Source organism: Nematostella vectensis, chromosome 14 (genome assembly GCF_932526225.1).
Source record: "Nematostella vectensis chromosome 14, jaNemVect1.1, whole genome shotgun sequence".
NCBI classification, from domain to species: domain Eukaryota; kingdom Metazoa; phylum Cnidaria; class Anthozoa; order Actiniaria; family Edwardsiidae; genus Nematostella; species Nematostella vectensis.
The window spans coordinates 10,230,706-10,249,498 of record NC_064047.1 but is presented as its reverse complement, the minus strand read 5'-3'; the positions used below and the strand labels follow the sequence as shown (position 1 = coordinate 10,249,498).

The window sequence follows — 18,793 nt, the reverse complement described above, 5'->3', positions numbered from 1 at the left end:
AAACAGCGAAAAAAAATTCGACGACATGGCCGAGAATCGAACCACGTCCAGATCACGTAAAATGTGAAAAAATAGACCATACTTCCAAGACATGCTGAAACAACGTATGGCAACTTAAAGCTTTACGGCTATGGAGATTTCGGCCCCAGCACCGCTATCTAGCGAACTCTGTACAACACTAAGAAACTTGAGGTACCCGCGCATTAATGGGTAGGCAATAACCAAGATCCCAGCCCTGTCTTTGTCGGTGTTACGCCACGCACAGCTCGCTGAGATATACACTGAAAAATATCGGGGTCTTTTTCACGCTTGCGTCTCTTGGGCGGGCCAATGAAAACGCTTGAAGGATTTTAAATGACAGATGCCAGCAGGAGATTTATATCGAAATCGTCGGCGAGCGTTTTTTTTCTCCTGTGGCGAGTAGAGGAGAACAATAACGCAAGGGGAGGGGGGCGAAGTCCTAGTCTCCCGCGTCCTAAACAAACACATGTATCCCGAATCTGAATAAAGGCCATTACAGAGTAGAGTTGTCTGCGGAGGAGGCTAAGTAACCTGCTTATTTACAACATTACAGTACAGGTTGTTTAGTTTGTACTTTCCCCCTTACCATGTTGATCCCCGACGTCCCCTTTAGGCCTGTTGTCGAACACCTCCTGTATCGGCGGTATCGGAGTCTGAGGTGCACGGATGTAGCGGCACCTGGCCGCCAACCGGTCCTGATACATCCAACCCCTGTCCGAAAACTCGTTCAAAGTCGGACAAGTGTGTATATTTATGACCCCGTGTTTTTTCCCCCTTTGAACCGGCGGCATAAATAGAGAGCCTTTCCTGTGCCCTCCCCCCAGAGATTCAATACTCGCAACAGTCGCACGACGCACTTTAAGACTCGGAGGGGGAGGCTCGGGAAGTTTTGATTTGATAAATGATTTGACTTTCCTGGTGACGCCAGCAATTTCGTATTCATGAAGATCCCGTATGTCGGCGGTAAGACCTAGCTCGGTTTCCATAGTTTCGATGGAATTATCGGTCGTGATTTGTTCGTTTAGCGACCAGGACTTTGACTTCCCCAGTTCCCGGCGTTTGGGCAAATATTCTTGATTAGGGGGAGAGGGAGAGAGAGGATTTTGCTCGACACCTCGCACACCTTTTGAAACAGTTACTTCATCATCGGCTTCTTCCCCAGAACTACCTATCATAGTGACGTCATAAAAATGCACGCAATGGTCACGTGGTGGGTTCGTGTCAGCGTGGTCACGTGACCATCGTTTCGGCAGCAGCTTTCCATGCACGCCATTATACATTTCAACACCTGGCTTAAGAAGTTCGTTTTTCTCTGCTACTTTCAGAACTTCTGCTGTTGTTTGATCAGATTCATTGTGTGACGTCATATCTCCGGCAATAGCCTCCGTTGTTACGTGGCTATTTGTGGGGATGTGGCTTTGCCAGCTCTTAGCCTTTACCTTTGGTGACTCGATGCTGTTTGCTTGATCGCGATTGTGTATCGATAGACGATCTATAGAAAGTGGCAAAGATATATCTGTCACGCAGCCTTCAACTTCGCTTGACAATTTATTAACTTCCGTCACAAAGTCTTCGCGTGACCGTTTGCTATCTCCTGTTGTTTTGATACGTTTCTTTTCTCTGGCTGTTTTGCTTTTGCGAGTTTGCTGTACATCCCCGTGGATTGATTTAGAGCGATGAACAGGCATCTCTTTAAGGTAAGTTTTAAAAGATTTATCGCGTGACATTAAATCCTCGCGTGACAAGCCTCGAATCGGTGGCGATTGCATGTTGTTATGTGATGCTGGGGCGCTGTATCGCCTCATCTTTTCGCGCGCTTTCCTCACATTTTCTTCGTAAATTCTATTCTTTAACTCCTCCAAAGCTTTTGCTTTCTCTGGCGAAAGCCGTATCTCAAACTCCACATCGGAAAAACTCCGACTCCGAGCTTTAGAACTCTTAGCTGCAGTTTCAAGAAGGTGTAATTCGTCCCAGTTGACATGTCTTCGCGAAGAAAAATATTCTCCCGAATTATCTCCTTTGCTCTGTGAGACTCCGTAAAGTCGACTGTCTTTTTCGTTAGCTGGAATCCAGTGACTAGCAGCAGCGATTTCGATCCCCAAAAACATCCCTACTCCAGGAATATTCTCCATCGTCGAAATGAAAATCTGTAGATATCTCAATGGTGATAGTGCCGCAAAAAATCTGCCTTTTTGATCTTTCAAGCATGCATTACTTATTGTTTATACTGCTTTCAGCTATAGTATTAAATGTTGTTTGTCTTCAACATTCAATGAAGACGGAAAAAAAAATTTATGTGAAACTGTTCGAGTATTTTGATGACAGCTGAAGGAAATTTCAACGGTTTCGTCCTTTTTAACTTTATGCTGAAGAATTGACCAGTTTTACAGTATATTGGCCGATTCACAAAACAGATTACCGTAAATACCTTGCATCGATGAGAATCCCAACGCTAAGCCTTGGATGAAAAGGGGAGTGTAGAGTAAATACAGCGCGATGTTCGGTACTATCTCTTGTGTTGTTATGGTGGTTATGTTTATGGTATGCGTCGTTGAATGATCTTTTGAACTCGGAGACTCATATTTCTTTTAAAAGTTAAAACTGATATGCTCAATGACAAGAAAATTACACTTGACCTTTGAGTGACTCCTGATCGAAGAATGAAAAACACTTATCAATAAATCCTGAATATCGAAGTTGCACATTATGGCGGGCACACACAGAATTGGTGCGCATATTCGTAGAAAAAAAAGTTGTACCTATCAGAATAGGTGTAGGTATTGGAATCGATGCGCAAATTAGAATCGGTACCCATAACGTGAGTCCGCATATAAGAATCGGTGTGCATTTAAGAAACGGTGCGCAAATTGGAACAGGTGCGCATGAAGAATAAGTGTGCATATAAGAAATGGTGTGCGTATTAGAATATGTGCGCATATAAGTATAGGTGCACAAGCAGATAGGTGCGTATATAAGAATAGGTGCGCATAAAGGAATAGGTTCGCATATAAGAATATGTTCCCATATTAGAATAGGTGCGCATAAGAGAATAGGTGCGCATAGTAGAATAGGTGTGTATAGTAGGTGCGTATAGTAGAATAGGTGCACACAGTAGAATACGTGTGCATAGTAGAATAGGTGCGCATTAGAATAGGTGTGCATATAAGAATATGTTCCCATATTAGAATAGGTGCGCATAGTAGAATGGGTGCGCATAGTAGAATAGGTGTGCATAGTAGAATAGGTGCGCATGTCGAATAGGTGTGCATAAGAGAATAGGTGCGCATAGTAGAATAGATGCGCATAGTAGAATAGGTGCGCATAGTAGAATAGGTGCGCATAGTAGAATAGGTGCGCATAGTAGAATAGGTGCGCATACTAGAATAGGTGCGCATAGTAGAATAGGTGTGCATAGTAGAATAGGTGCGCATAGTAGAATAGGTGCGCATAGTAGAATAGGTGTGCATAGTAGAATAGGTGCGCATGTCGAATAGGTGTGCATAAGAGAATAGGTGCGCATAGTAGAATAGGTGCGCATAGTAGAATAGGTGCGCATAGTAGAATAGGTGCGCATAGTAGAATAGGTGCGCATAGTAGAATAGGTGTGCATAGTAGAATAGGTGCTTATAGTAGAATAGGTGTGCAAAAGAGAATAGGTGCGCATAGTAGAATAGGTGCGCATAGTAGAATAGGTGCGCATATTAGAATAGGTGTGCATAGTAGAATAGGTGCGTATAGTAGAATAGGTGTGCAAAAGAAAATAGGTGCGCATAGTAGAATAGGTGCGCATAGTAGAATAGGTGCGCATAGTAGAATAGGTGCGCATAGTAGAATAGGTGCGCATAGTAGAATAGGTGTGCAAAAGAGAATAGGTGCGCATAGTAGAATAGGTGCGCATAGTAGAATAGGTGCGCATAGTAGAATAGGTGCGTATAGTAGAATAGGTGTGCAAAAGAGAATAGGTGCGCATAGTAGAATAGGTGCGTATAGTAGAATAAGTGTGCATAGTAGAATAGGTGTGCATAGTAGAATAGGTGCGCATAGTAGAATAGGTGTGCAAAAGAGAATAGGTGCGCATAGTAGAATAGGTGCGCATAGTAGAATAGGTGCGCATAGTAGAATAGGTGCGCATAGTAGAATAGGTGTACATAGTAGAATAGGTGCGCATAGTAGAATAGGTGCGCATAGTAGAATAGGTGCGCATAGTAGAATAGGTGCGCATAGTAGAATAGGTGCGCATAGTAGAATAGGTGCGCATAGTAGAATAGGTGCGCATAGTAGAATAGGTGCGCATAGTAGAATAGGTGTGCATATTAGAATAGGTGCGCATGTCGAATAGGTGCGCATAGTAGAATAGGTGCGCATAGTAGAATAGGTGCGCATAGTAGAATAGGTGCGCATAGTAGAATAGGTGCGCATAGTAGAATAGGTGCGCATAGTAGAATAGGTGCGCATAGTAGAATAGGTGCTTATAGTAGAATAGGTGCGCACAGTAGAATAGGTGCGCATAGTAGAATAGGTGCGCATAGTAGAATAGGTGTGCATAGTAGAATAGGTGCGCATAGTAGAATAGGTGTGCATAGTAGAATAGGTGCGCATAGTATAATAGGTGCGCATAGTAGAATAGGTGCGCATAGTAGAATAGGTGCGTATATTAGAATAGGTGCGCATAGTAGAATAGGTGTGCATAGTAGAATAGGTGCTTATAGTAGAATAGGTGTGCACAGTAGAATAGGTGCGCATAGTAGAATAGGTGCGCATAGTAGAATAGGTGCGCATAGTAGAATAGGTGCGCATAAGAGAATAGGTGTGCATAGTAGAATAGGTGCGCATAGTAGAATAGGTGCGCATAGTAGAATAGGTGCGCATAGTAGAATAGGTGTGCATAGTAGAATAGGTGCGCATAGTAGAATAGGTGCGCATAGTAGAATAGGTGCTTATAGTAGAATAGGTGCGCACAGTAGAATAGGTGCGCATAGTAGAATAGGTGCGCATAGTAGAATAGGTGTGCATAGTAGAATAGGTGCGCATAGTAGAATAGGTGCGCATAGTAGAATAGGTGCGCATAGTAGAATAGGTGCGCATAGTAGAATAGGTGCGCATAGTAGAATAGGTGCGCATAGTAGAATAGGTGCGCATAGTAGAATAGGTGTGCATATTAGAATAGGTGTGCATAGTAGAATAGGTGTGCATAGTAGAATAGGTGCGCATAGTAGAATAGGTGTGCAAAAGAAAATAGGTGCGCATAGTAGAATAGGTGCTTATAGTAGAATAGGTGTGCAAAATAGAATAGGTGCGCATAGTTGAATAGGTGCGCATAGTAGAATAGGTGCGCATAGTAGAATAGGTGTACATAGTAGAATAGGTGCGCATAGTAGAATAGGTGCGCATAGTAGAATAGGTGCGCATAGTAGAATAGGTGCGCATAGTAGAATAGGTGCGCATAGTAGAATAGGTGCGCATAGTAGAATAGGTGTGCATATTAGAATAGGTGCGCATGTCGAATAGGTGCGCATAGTAGAATAGGTGCGCATAGTAGAATAGGTGCGCATAGTAGAATAGGTGTGCATAGTAGAATAGGTGCGCATAGTAGAATAGGTGCGCATAGTAGAATAGGTGCGTATATTAGAATAGGTGCGCATAGTAGAATAGGTGTGCATAGTAGAATAGGTGCTTATAGTAGAATAGGTGTGCAAAATAGAATAGGTGCGCATAGAAGAATAGGTGCGCATAGTAGAATAGGTGCGTATAGTAGAATAGGTGTGCATAGTAGAATAGGTGCGCATAGTAGAATAGGTGTGCAAAAGAGAATAGGTGCGCATATTAGAATAGGTGTGCATAGTAGAATAGGTGTTCATAGTAGAATAGGTGCGCATAGTAGAATAGGTGTGCAAAAGAAAATAGGTGCGCATAGTAGAATAGGTGCGCATAGTAGAATAGGTGCGCATAGTAGAATAGGTGCGTATAGTAGAATAGGTGTGCAAAAGAGAATAGGTGCGCATAGTAGAATAGGTGCGCATAGTAGAATAGGTGCGTATAGTAGAATAGGTGCGCATAGTAGAATAGGTGCGCATAGTAGAATAGGTGCGCATAGTAGAATAGGTGCGTATAGTAGAATAGGTGTGCAAAAGAGAATAGGTGCGCATAGTAGAATAGGTGCGTATAGTAGAATAGGTGTGCATAGTAGAATAGGTGCGCATAGTAGAATAGGTGCGCATAGTAGAAAAGGTGCGCATAGTAGAATAGGTGCGCATAGTAGAATAGGTGCGCATAGTAGAATAGGTGCGCATAGTAGAATAGGTGCGCATAGTAGAATAGGTGCGCATAGTAGAATAGGTGCGCATAGTAGAATAGGTGTGCATATTAGAATAGGTGTGCATAGTAGAATAGGTGCGCATAGTAGAATAGGTGCGCATAGTAGAATAGGTGCGCATAGTAGAATAGGTGTGCATAGTAGAATAGGTGCGCATAGTAGAATAGGTGCGCATAGTAGAATAGGTGCGCATAGTAGAATAGGTGCGCATAGTAGAATTGGCGCTTATTATGAAATCGGTCTGCATTTGGAATCGGTGTACATATAAGAAAACGGTGCGCTTAACGTATTTAGAACTTGTACGCATATCAAAATATTGGTTAGGCTATCCACAGGGAGCCATTTATAAACGATGCCAAATACCTTGCATGTTGAATTAAAAACCTGATTGTCCGGTTTTTAACTTATTGTTCTTTCTTCTAAAAGGAAACTGTTCAAATCTGCTGACTCATCTACCCCAAGAACATTCTAGATTTCTGCTCTGAAGAAAAACACATAACCAAGGGAGATCTTTGCTACTTATTTCAACAGCTGGAGTAAATATATAGTCCTGAAACAGCTTCTAGAGTACTTCTAAAGTAAGGCAGAGCTTGTCTCACGGACCTAAAATAAATCTCGCGTTGACTTTAATATTTACCCCAGAAGTGGGTGTCATTTCACAAATAAATAAACAATTTTATGTGTAATTAAGGGCCACGTGCCATAGTGAGTTCTAGAAAACAGAAAAAAAGCTGATAATTCAGCACTCGAGAAGAAACAGAGTGCGACAAAACAAGGTTTTGTGATTATACGAATTTTCTAGAAAAGATAAAATGCGAAACGAATTCCCGCTGATCAGAACAAAAGACGCGCTTTGGCGGCTTGCATGATGGAGGATGTCAAGATCTTATTGAAGCAAGAAACTAATTTCCTTTTTTGACCAATTAAAGCATCCTAGAACTTTCACTCCAAAGTGTTTTTAATTTCAAAACACCGAAATCCCCATATTATATTAGAACCTTATTTCTAACGATATTTCTTTATTTCTAACGTTCAGTCCCGGTCTTGTTGAACAAAACTTTCTTTTACTATATGCTCACAAACAATGTTTGCTGTAATCCTTATTATAGGAAAGCACTATTATTCACAAATTGTTATCTTTTGTAAATCATTACCTAACAGAGGCATCTAGGAGCTTAAGAAGGTCTTAGAATGTCGAGTTTGATTTTGTTTAGAATTTAAGAACGTGTTTAAAAACCAATGGTTATATTTACCATTTATCTATCTATCAACACTTATAATATTGCTATAAACTACAAACAATTTCCCTATCGGCACATCATATATTACGACATTCTCTTGACGATAAGAAGTGCACCCACACATTTCTTTTTCTGTTTGCAAACTTCGAGATCAGTGCCCATCCATCCATCCATCCATCTATTTCTTGACACATTGTATCCTTTGATGCAGGGCGCGCGGCGGGATGCTAGCTCAATACAAGATTTCGCCAAGTCATGCTGAGCTTCGGTTGATAGCCACACGTAGCAGATTAAGCCTTAGGCGAGGGTTCCGCTAGTTTACACATTCAAACACGTACCTGGGTTGCCACACACTCTTTGAGTGGGTCGGTCAAAGAATGTGATCCTGGTTTGACCCAAGTCATACACAACCACTTCAGCCCCGTAGGTGAATATTGTTGTTCCGCTAGGCTTACTTGGCGGCATGGACGACAAAGTTGGATCCACGAGTCCCCATAAGGGATAAGTGGGGATTCTTTGTCCTCCGTGGATTTCCTTATAATTTCTTCACATTTTAAAGATATCCAAATTTTCTGAAAATAGGATGGGGGGAGGGGTAAATCGGGTAAAAGAAACCATATCTAAGCACCTTTTTCTATCGCCTAATACAAGGAATTGACGGTAATATTTTCGAACAAATATCGTCAATAATGTATTATTTTTATTCAGAGATGAACGGTTTTTGTCAGACTACCCCCCCCCCCCCCCCTTGTATTTTTATATACAATAACATAGGAGTGGTTGATTGACATTCTGTAAATGGCAGCTAGGACTATTTTTTGGCAGCTAGGGGAATTTTTTGGGTGGGATGGGCTCTGACTAAATGGGAAACTAGGTCAAATAAAACACAAATTGCATTGACAGTAGGATTGAGCCATTCCAAGCTTACCAATGGCATCGTAGGGAAGGAGGGCTAAATCTCGCCTTATTTAGGTTCGACCCTTTCCATTTACCATGCGAAAATGGTGTCGAGGAGTGGTATTCTTGAAACGGATTCTGTTTTTCACAAAACATTTGTCCATAAAGTGTGCCGTAGGGTACGCTGATTATCAGAACAACTAAAAAGGATGTAGGGCTTTATTATAAATATCGTTAATTTGGGGCCAAATTAGGGGAAGGCTTGAAATACCAAGTTACAATTCATTTTCTCTTCAGTGTGTTCTTTATTGTGCCTGCACTCATATTTGACAAACTTGTAGACTATCCTTCAATAATTTTTTAAATTACAAATTTAGTGATATAGAACTGAATGTACACGGTACATCGAGTATCACACATGCCATGTATGTTATTTCATGTTCGTTTGGATAAACAGACACCTTAACCCCTCATAATACAATCAAAGCGGCCATGAATAATGACTGGACCTGCCTGGGTGATCAAACTATTGCGGTAATTGTCTGGATTGTCATAAAAGTTCATTACTCTCTTTAGAGCGACCTTAATAATCGTCAGTAGTCTTAATTAGGGTTGTAGCACGGAAGTGCATATCTCATATTGGTTCTTTTGTAATCATTGAAGTATCAACGGTTAGCATCAGTATTAGAGGTGGTTGTTAGTGTTACAGTGAGTAAATGTCGTATGGGTAAGTCTCGAATTATCCATGGACTACAGGTCAATAAAAAATAAACTATTTAAAAAAAAATAGAAGCTTAACCTTAAGCTAATTCCTTAGCATAAGTTTCTTGTTACATTAAAAGAATCATCATTTCAGCCCTTAGTATGCCTGAAAGGACAAACTCAGACCTAATTGCAGGAATTGCACAGCTACTTGTGTTGTTTGTAAATTAATGTAGAATTGGCCTTAAGAATTATACCAGCAAGCATTGTTATTCCAGCCACTTTGAAAAATAGAACTTATCACTAAAATAAAATACTATATTTACTATGTATACAATAATTTATAGTATCTACAAATCGTTTAGTCCTTCGTGACTGCTTATTCAAACACATGATAACTGTAAACCTAGTAAATTATATCCATTTGATGGCAGTAAAATATTATATTATTCTCTAAAAAGACACCACAAATTTCCCTAACTGCAATAAGCTACTATTATCATTAATTCAATTTTAGAGAAAAAAAGCTATGGGCCAAAGAGTAAAAAGGCAGTATTTGTGATAAAAAACAGTCACCACAGCAACTGACTAACATTTCACTTGAGTGACCACAAGATTTTAGATTGTGAAACTGGCTATGATAATGATCCGCAATTATAAAATAAAATCATTTTGGATAAAAGTTTATGGACAAAACAATGTATACGTGAAGATTTCCATCTTGTTCAGTATTAATACCTCTAAATCAATTCTGATAGAAACATGGGTTTATGAAGATGTTGTGCTCTTCAACCTGGTAATTTAATTTAACAACAAACAAATGTGCATGCTCTAAAGTAGTAAACTTTTTCACCTTCCACAAATGTTTACCACAGAAGGGATGGCTAGCAGTCTAACAGGGAGTCTAAGCGGATTTCAAAAAAAGCAAGGTCCCAAAACACTGGATAAAAGTAATTTTCTCCTGGACTATAAACAGTGTTCTCTGTGAAAAAAACATTTAGAGGTATGAATATCTCTCCTACATTACTTATAATATATATATAACAATAATTTCTAAATAGCCTAAAAGGGCAATGATGCCAAGTATTCCCTCTGCTCTCCCGTAAGATTTGTAGGAAATTCAACTTCAAATGTAACAATCAGATCTGCCCTTTCTATTGGATTTTTCGATAATGGTAGTCCCTCGCCTTGAATTCTCTTCTGCATCCCTGGTCTTATGACTTCATTTACTTGGATAGATAATACACGGCCGTCTATTGTTGGGACCTGAATTACGCAGCCAACAAGCGCATCCTTCAGAGTTAATTTCGATACATATATTAAATTATTTTCAGAGTCTCTTTTGAAGAACTGGTGTGGCTTGTCAGCAATGATAAAAATAATGTCTGATGCAATAACTCCTGGTTTCATATCACCTTCTCTGGGAAAAGTTATTTTTGTTCCTGCTTTCCAGCCAGGCTTTACTTCAATTTGTAAAATTTTATCCTCCCGGATGTACTCATTGTTCATACTCAGTACTTGATGGTTTATCCGTAACTTTCTAACACTCCCTATGTATAGTTCTTCTAGTGAAACTGGGAGGATCTTTTCGACAGCTGGTTCCTGAATTGGACCTTCCTTTTTAAATGGGTCTGGGCCAGGCCCAAAGTCCATTCCTTCAAATCCAAACCCTTTTTGTCCAGTTGAATAGCTGCTAAAGTTACCAGTCTGGAAGACTTTTTGAAATCCACAGCCTAGTCCATCCATGAAGAAGTCTTCAAATTCTGCAAGTGAGAAGATAGTATTAGATTTGAATAGACAGAGTTTTACAATTTCCACTGGGAAAACATTCTGTATAGAAAACGCTTATGAAATAAGTACCTACATACTACTAACAAACATAGGGGTTTCATAATAAAATCAACAAAATATATGTCACTATAGACAAAAATATTTTATTGGATTGTTTTAGTTTTCCCTACAGTACATTCCCACCTTTGGACATTGCATACTATTCAAACAGATAAGAAATCTAACTTTTCATATAAGCAAAATAATCTCAAAAAGGGTTTCACAATTTTCTTCTGAGACAACATTCTGATAGAAAATGCTTATAAAATAAGTACCCACATACTTCTAAAAAAACGTAAGGGGTTCATAATATAATCAACAAAATATACGTCACTATAGACCAAAAAATTATATTTAATTGTTTTAGTGTTCCCTACAATACATTCCCACCTTAAGACGTTGCATACTATTTAAACAGATTAGAAATCAAAATTTTCAAATAAGCACTAAGCTTATAATAAAATCCTACCACATAAATGGCATTATACTTAAAGAAGCATTTATTGTATTAAAAAAAAACAAAAATTGAATCTGATAACAGGCAATTCTTTGATACAAATTACAGTTCATTGTTTTGACGGACATCCCGCAATGTATTATAACCACTGACAGAAAAACAAACGAACAGAATACAAAAATCATTTGACATAACTCCCAGAGAACCTTTATTGTCTAGCTTGTTTAAAGCACCCATATCAGACCTAAGGGTCTGGTTTTGCAACATGAAATGGAATGTATAATACTTAGAGCTACATATTAAATATACCATAATATACATGGTGTGCACTCAATGCCTTTCCCTAAGATGAATGCTATCAAAAATCATTTTCTAAAACTTGGTTCTTGTAAATTATGATAAGTAAAGCTAGAAAACTAAGGATGAATGTGCTGGATCGGTGTTATGGGTAATTAGAGGCTACGGGTGACCTCCCACAAAATGTAGAATTACCATTTTTCATAAAATTAACTTATGTTTTACTCATAGGAGTTTTGTTTGTCTCAAAAGGAACTAGGGATGTCTCATTCAATAGATATGAATTTTATAATGCGAAACCATCTCCCACAATATCAGCAGAAGGCAAACTGGGCTTGCCCTCAGCAATATTCACAGAAGGGTTTTAATAGAACAAATCTGATCCTTAACAATTACTTTTTTCATTAAACAATTGTATAGACAGATTAATGGAGGTGTTTATGCAGTGTTCAATCAGACAAGAAAGAAAATGAAGACAGCTTTTAATTGTGATTCACAAAAATACATTCTAGAACATTCCCTCAAACATGGTATAATATCAAACAAATCAAGCATCACGACCCTAACTGGGAAGATGGAACTATTTCCTACCCATAGGGTCAACAACAATGACTTTTTTTTTAAATTAGCTTATTGGATCTTTCAACAAAAGTAAAAATAAAAATAGTAAAATTAAGGCATAGCCAAAAAAATTGCTATCTTATCTACCAGCTACTAAAACCAATATAAAAAGAAGGCTTATTTCTTTGTTGTTTTTTAAGCATCAGATTTAACTGCTTCTGTTATGGAAATAGTTGTTTTGCAATTGCACTTGGCAACTTACAAACCTCTGCTTGATTCTATTTGCCTCCTCATGGGTAGTATAAGGGTGTTTTTAAATAACTCTGACCAACTGATTCTTAGAGTACCACTGTAATACCCATCCTACTTGAGTGATCACTGAAGAACCCAGGCAAGATATCCCGGTTTTCATTAACAATAAGATTTTTTCCCTTTCAATTTTGATCTTGGGAAAGCATTAGAGGCCTCTAGAAAAAATGTTGTTTGTGATTCCTTCCCAGCAAGGTATTGTGGTGGAATAACAACTATATTCATCAGAATTAATTAACAAATCACTGACCTGAAGCTAATAAGTAACCAATAATAATTAGAAACTGTATCAAAGAAATCAAAGCATCAGGGAAAAGGTTTAAGATACTATTTCTATTTAATTTCTGGGACTAGCTTTCGGGAAACACCAAGTAATTATCTAACATCTGATTGGTCAAAAAAAATCCTGTTTGAAATAGACCTCGAGGTGATAGAAACTGCTGGAACTATGCAGACTCATAGAAATACTGAATTTCTGATATTATTTTCACGAAAACGATGGTTATTTTTGTTGAGTGATGTATATAAAAAATGCAATATTGTTTTTGCAGTGGTATATGCATGGCTTGTGCCATGGGGTCTTTCGTCAGTAACGGTATATTGCACCCCATCGAGACACATGAGTCTCGAATAGTCACGCGCACGTGAAGAGGCTTTCTAGAACAGTTGATCAACTGAAACATACAGGAAGTCGACATCGACCCGGCTGCGAATTGCAAAATTCAGAAAATTCGGAAGGCATAAAAAAATACAGGTGGTTTATAAGTCAAATATAGAACTAGCATCACTTGGTAATTTCGAGATAAACATAGACCGAAGGACGCCATAAAAGTAGGAGGTATTAACGAAGGAAAATAATATAATATTTTTGACATGTGTAAAAAGTACTCTTTTCTTCTCCTAGAAAAGTATAAAAAACTGGATTTATTACTATGCTTTAAACGACAGTTCTGATGAGCTTTTCAGTAAAAATAAGCTAAAGTATACATGGAAGGTTCTAGTAAAAGATGTCAAACAAACTACGATGTCGTTGAATTGCCAAAATTTGAGTTTTGATCAATACAACAAAAGAATTGTTATAAAAATAACAAAAGAGTAAACTGGTTTCATCGCACTTAGAAGCTAGCAATATTTCGGACTAACCTTTAAACGGTTCCTCATCCCTGAAGACTTCTGCAAATATTTTCATTGGATCTTCGGAGAAGGAAAATCCAAAACCACCACACGGTCCACCAAATGGTGAATCGCTAGTTCCTTTGAGACCTTCCTCGCCATACATATCGAATATGTCTCTTTGTCTCGGGTCAGTTAAAACTTTATACGCCTCTGATATCTCTTTAAACTTTTCTTCGGCTCCAGAGTTTTTATTTTTGTCCGGGTGAAATATAAGCGCTTGTCTTCTGTAGGCTTTTTTGATGTCATCGTCGCTGGCATTTCGAGGTACACCAAGAATAGCGTAATAATTTCGTCCCATGTCTGAAGTTTTATGCCGTTAGATTCTTTGACTGACTGAGGACTGTCCTGTTAAGTGGTTCTTCGTGATATATACAATGTTTTAACGCGGGTTAGAGCGACAGAGCCGATCCCGCTACTCTAGATCGTAGCATTTCCAAATCTATCCCCTCGCTGCGACGTGCCAACCATTTTCCCCCTTTTCGAACATTCTAGAAAGCAGACATGAAATCCCAATGGGGGAGGGGTAGAGTAAGATATCTCTAATATAAACACAATTTACAACACAACTCAGTTCCCTTACAGAAACCTTCGTCAATACTGAATTATTACCTAACTCTTTTATTTCGTTTTTATATTACGCAGGAATACCAGTTTTATCATTTCTCTGCTTAAACAATCGCTGGCAAGACGCATTTGGCCACGCACCCTACCCCGATGGATAGCTTGATAAATAGGTCATTTATTTGAGGAAGGGGGGGGTGGTGTTAGTTGCGTACGGCGAAGAATCTAGACTCGACGCTCGAATTATGAAACAAGCATCAAGCACGAAGCTTTCCTGCGGTAAAATGGACTAATCTACCCTTCTAAAACCCCACCAAAGCTCGCAGTGGATTTATTGATTTGGTTTACGCATTTATATAGACTTTTGGTTGTTTATTAGTTAACATTTTCGAAAAAAAACGCGCGTTTTCCTTGCGTGCTCAATGGTGTGTTTCTGGAAAATACGGTGAATCCGACTTATAATTCCGCATTAAATCATCATTGGTGTTATTATGGCGGCGAGAGGCAACGACAGACCGCCTCAATTCACAGAAACTCACTATGAAATACCTGCGTGGCAAGTCCCATGGAATAAACCGTGGTATCAGTGGGACAAAAAGGAGAACGATGCAGATAAGACTGTGAGAGACGCTCAAAAACAACAGTACAGTAATCGAGGTCATTTAATAGATTGCAATTGTAAGGATTGCGAAGACGATTTAGAAACAGCTTTCGCTCCTCAATTCAACAATACATCACTAGAAATCCCAGAGGACCGACCTAATATTGACGTAGACGAGTTTGACAATTTATCAAGGGCCAGCTTTTCGAAATGCCAAGATGTCGCTAGCGATGGAGTTGATGAGCATAAGCCACAACCATGTAGTTCAGATAGAGGACCTAAAGCACCTAAAGAGAACATAATCTTGCTTTCTGATCTACCAGAGTATGTTCCACCAACGTCAAATAATGAAGTTGTGTCATCAGATATAACCCATTCAACGTCAACAATAACACATCCTGCGTCATCAGTGTCCCATGGGGGTGGACCAGATAGACACGAATCTCTTATGAGTACATTTGATAATTTAACTGCGATTCAGCGTCTCTCAGACCAAACCAGAGATATTCAAACTCGAGTTAATAACTTCAAGGGCACTAGGGAATCAAGGGATTATGTTGTTATGCGCGATTTGCTATTATCATTGCAGAGGGAGTTAGGGAGGGTAAACCATAATGGTTTTGAGTGGTTGCATAGAGCAAGGAACATGGCCTTAGAAGCCGTGACGCGAACTTTAGTGGTATTAGAACAAAAAGTCAAAGAAAATGAGTAGAAACTTTTAAGTTTTCATTGCTGTGAAAATGTTATATTATATACAATTATAAATTATAGAAGAAATTAAAAACTGTTATTTTTTTCATAGATGCAATCCCTCTCAACATGGGGAGGGTTGGTAAGAATGTTTAAACTGGCACTAAGGATGGTTGTGCAGAAGACTACTCCTGCACTATCCCCCACTTGGGTATAAGGCCTTGAGAATTATTATAAAATATGTACTGATCAGAGATCTATTAGCTTGTTCAAAGGTATTCAACCCCATAAAATCTAAACAGTTCTATCAGGCCTGTAGCCAGGATTTTGTGTGGGTGGTTTGTTCACCCATTTAGTGGAACATTTTCTCTTAGGTAGCTCGTCCAAGCTAGCAGTGAGACTCAATAGTTTTCCTTCATTAGAGCAAACCTTCCAGTTGGTGGGGGTCCCTCTGAACCCCCTGGCTATGGGGGTGTCTATGCTAAGAAGAAGTTAACTCTTCTTTGGGATCCTTCATTGTCATTGGATTCACTGGACTGCATAAAAATATTTTCTAAATTTGCACTTTTTGAAGAGCTCCTTTCTATACAGTGATGTCAGAGCACTTAACTACAAGTATTTATAGATACCACATGAGTTCTTATGAATTAATGGGCTTTACTCCCCACCACATTCCCTTCTCATTTCCTCAAGAGAATGCAAGCAAACTTTTTTTTATCTCAAAATAACATACAGCTATACAAAATTTTACCTACCTTATTTGAGATCTCCATCAAACTGGAATAGGACAAGCTATTATTGTAAGGATCAAATTTGCACAAGTGTCTCAATCCTGTGATGCAAGAGCACTTGACTATTTATATGGAAAGCGTGAGATGTGCACTATAAACAGACTTCTTTTAGTAAGAAAATCATCTATCTCTTGGACCAATAACGACCTTATCAATCAACATATATCGCTTATATCATTATAAAAAACTGAATGATTACTGTAGAAATCAATTTAAAAAAATATGCAGTTTTTCGCTATGAAGTGTGTTTTGCTAGGGTGTGAAGAATGATACCTGCCTGCTCCATTGGAATTCTTTGTTGACCTCTCTTTGTTGGTCCCCATCCCTTCTCCCATTAGAATACATTGGTGACTCCTTTTGGATAGTGCCCCTTCCCCCTAGGAATTTAAGTGACTCCTTTTGAGTGACCCCCCTCCCCCTTTTAAGAAATGCTGGATCTTCCGTTATTACTGGATGGCCCAGCTGTCATTCAAATCATGATGTGCACCACAGCATTCACTGTCATCTTCATCATTATCCCACCATAATTAATGCCATCTCGTCATTTGTTATGAATAACACACAATCTACCATAAGAGGGTACAAAAATTCTCCCTTTACCAATAGAAGTTTCATTTTTTTTTGTTTATCGACTGGCATGGCTTGCCTTTCGACAAAGAGATTAAAGACACAATATAAAATATTGTGGCTTCCCCCCAAAGAACAAAGGTAGAATAATTCCAATCGTTTGCCTTTCTGGGTTGTTCTGTTCATTTAGCAATCTAGCGAAACCACAAAATAAAAGCATATTGAGTAGGAAGTGGATGGCAGGTGTTGCTAGGGTGGCGTCTGAAAGAGTAAACAAGTATTGTCAGTTTTGTCGTATTTCAGTTACTTTGGGCGATGTAGCTTTAGCATAAAATTAAACATATTTTGTGAAAATAACACTTGCCAATAAAGCTCCTAACAGCTGTCTAGAGAGTGGTCAAAGAAGCTTCGAGAAGGCTAAGACGGCCTCGAACCTGATGACATCGACCAATCAAAAGAGACTACGACGCCGAGAACGAACACTGAGTCATGCTATGATGGCTTGTTTTGTGCCCTCTAGCGAAAAAAAGACAGAAACCTGCCACCGGCAATGAAAAATGAAAAAAGATATTGATGTCAACTTTATGATCTACGAATTTCAAAACATATGCGCAAAATTTTAATCAAAATTTTTAGTATTTTTTTGTTTCCAAGTGCTTGTAAACGGTCAATCTTACTAAAGCTTTTTTTTTTTTTAACCGGGATATTCCGGAGCTCCAGACAAAATTAAGATAAATGAATAAATAAAAAGCAAGAAACAACGTGCGCTTGTTTTAGGATTTTTAGGGCTTATCCATATATATGTTTTCCTTCGAAAGTTGCTTACCCATTTCAACAAAGCCATTTGCAGCATGCTATATTGCCTTTTTAAGTAGCAGATAGTATCTTATCTGTGATATGCATCTAAAAGGAACCATTAACAATAAATGAATTAAGGACACAAGAAAGTGTAATCCATATAACTTTCCTGCCGGGAACAAAAACCTTAATTGGCAAAACAAAAAGAAACATCTTCGCAATAAACGTTTTAGTCTTGAATCGTTATTTTATTTTGATCGACACAATTCACCCCTCATCAACTTTTCATTTATAAAGTCACGTATGATAGAACATGAGTGCGTTGTTACTAAGTACCGGATGTGACGTCACGTTATTTACACAAGGGCCCAACGCTTACTTTGGTTAAGAGTCTTAAGAGTCATACTGAATGTACAATCAGAGAGTAGAGTAAATTCTAGTAACCCTACCACAGTAGGGTGGTAATGGTTTTTTTTGTAGATGTTTTGTGTCCTTTATTTTTCATTGACATGGCTGCCCGTGTGTATGCATGCATGGAACATTCGAGAATTTACATTTGACCCCTCCCCCCCTAGAGCGGGATAGCCCAATCATTCGCCCTTACCTGTGTTGATCCAAGTGAGGTATTTTAGCATTAAAATGAGGTTGTGGCCGTGGAGGCAACACCAAAGTACACTACCACAACTATTATTTTATAGACAGAACGATTGAGACATTAATGCAAGAAGGAGGGGGGGGGGGGGTAGTATTCGGGCCATATTTATTCATGGGTGACATTGCAGTGTCATTATCAGTCATTTATTATCATTCAGCTGAGCAGCATTAGTATTGCCATATTGAAAAGTTGTAATGCAGCAAATGTTGTTTATAGGGTAGCGTCTAAAAGTGTAAACAAGGGAATCAGCTCCTCTTTAGTGTTGTCAGATTCTTTAATTTAGTTACGTTGGGCTTCTTTAAGAACAGCCAAACTAAAACGGATAT

General features: G+C 38.8%; 2 protein-coding genes across 2 annotated transcripts; one reads left to right on the top strand and one right to left on the bottom strand.

The window, feature by feature from the left end:
• Positions 1-8,757: 8,757 nt before the first annotated feature.
• Positions 8,758-14,312, bottom strand: LOC5510363 (dnaJ homolog subfamily B member 1). Its single transcript, XM_032379476.2, has 2 exons — positions 13,772-14,312; positions 8,758-10,937 (listed from the first exon to the last, which is right to left on the bottom strand). The coding sequence occupies exons 1-2, from the start codon at positions 14,100-14,102 to the stop codon at positions 10,237-10,239; spliced, it is 1,032 nt and encodes a 343-aa protein (XP_032235367.2). The 5' UTR covers positions 14,103-14,312; the 3' UTR covers positions 8,758-10,236.
• A 231-nt stretch (positions 14,313-14,543) lies between these two features.
• Positions 14,544-15,765, top strand: LOC5510362. The gene has a single exon (XM_001630781.3). The coding sequence runs from the start codon at positions 14,857-14,859 to the stop codon at positions 15,676-15,678; it is 822 nt and encodes a 273-aa protein (XP_001630831.1). The 5' UTR covers positions 14,544-14,856; the 3' UTR covers positions 15,679-15,765.
• The last annotated feature ends 3,028 nt before the right edge of the window (positions 15,766-18,793 follow it).

What these genes read in the sequence shown, in the direction of transcription:
- LOC5510362 (XM_001630781.3), top strand. Translation starts at nt 14,857, where the DNA reads ATGGCGGCGAGAGGCAACGACAGACCGCCTCAATTCACAGAAACTCAC.
- LOC5510363 (XM_032379476.2), bottom strand. Translation starts at nt 14,102, where the DNA reads ATGGGACGAAATTATTACGCTATTCTTGGTGTACCTCGAAATGCCAGC. An exon ending in GGATGAGGAACCGTTTAAAG is followed by an intron (nt 10,938 to 13,771) that starts GTTAGTCCGAAA and finishes TCTCACTTGCAG; the next exon opens with AATTTGAAGACTTCTTCATG.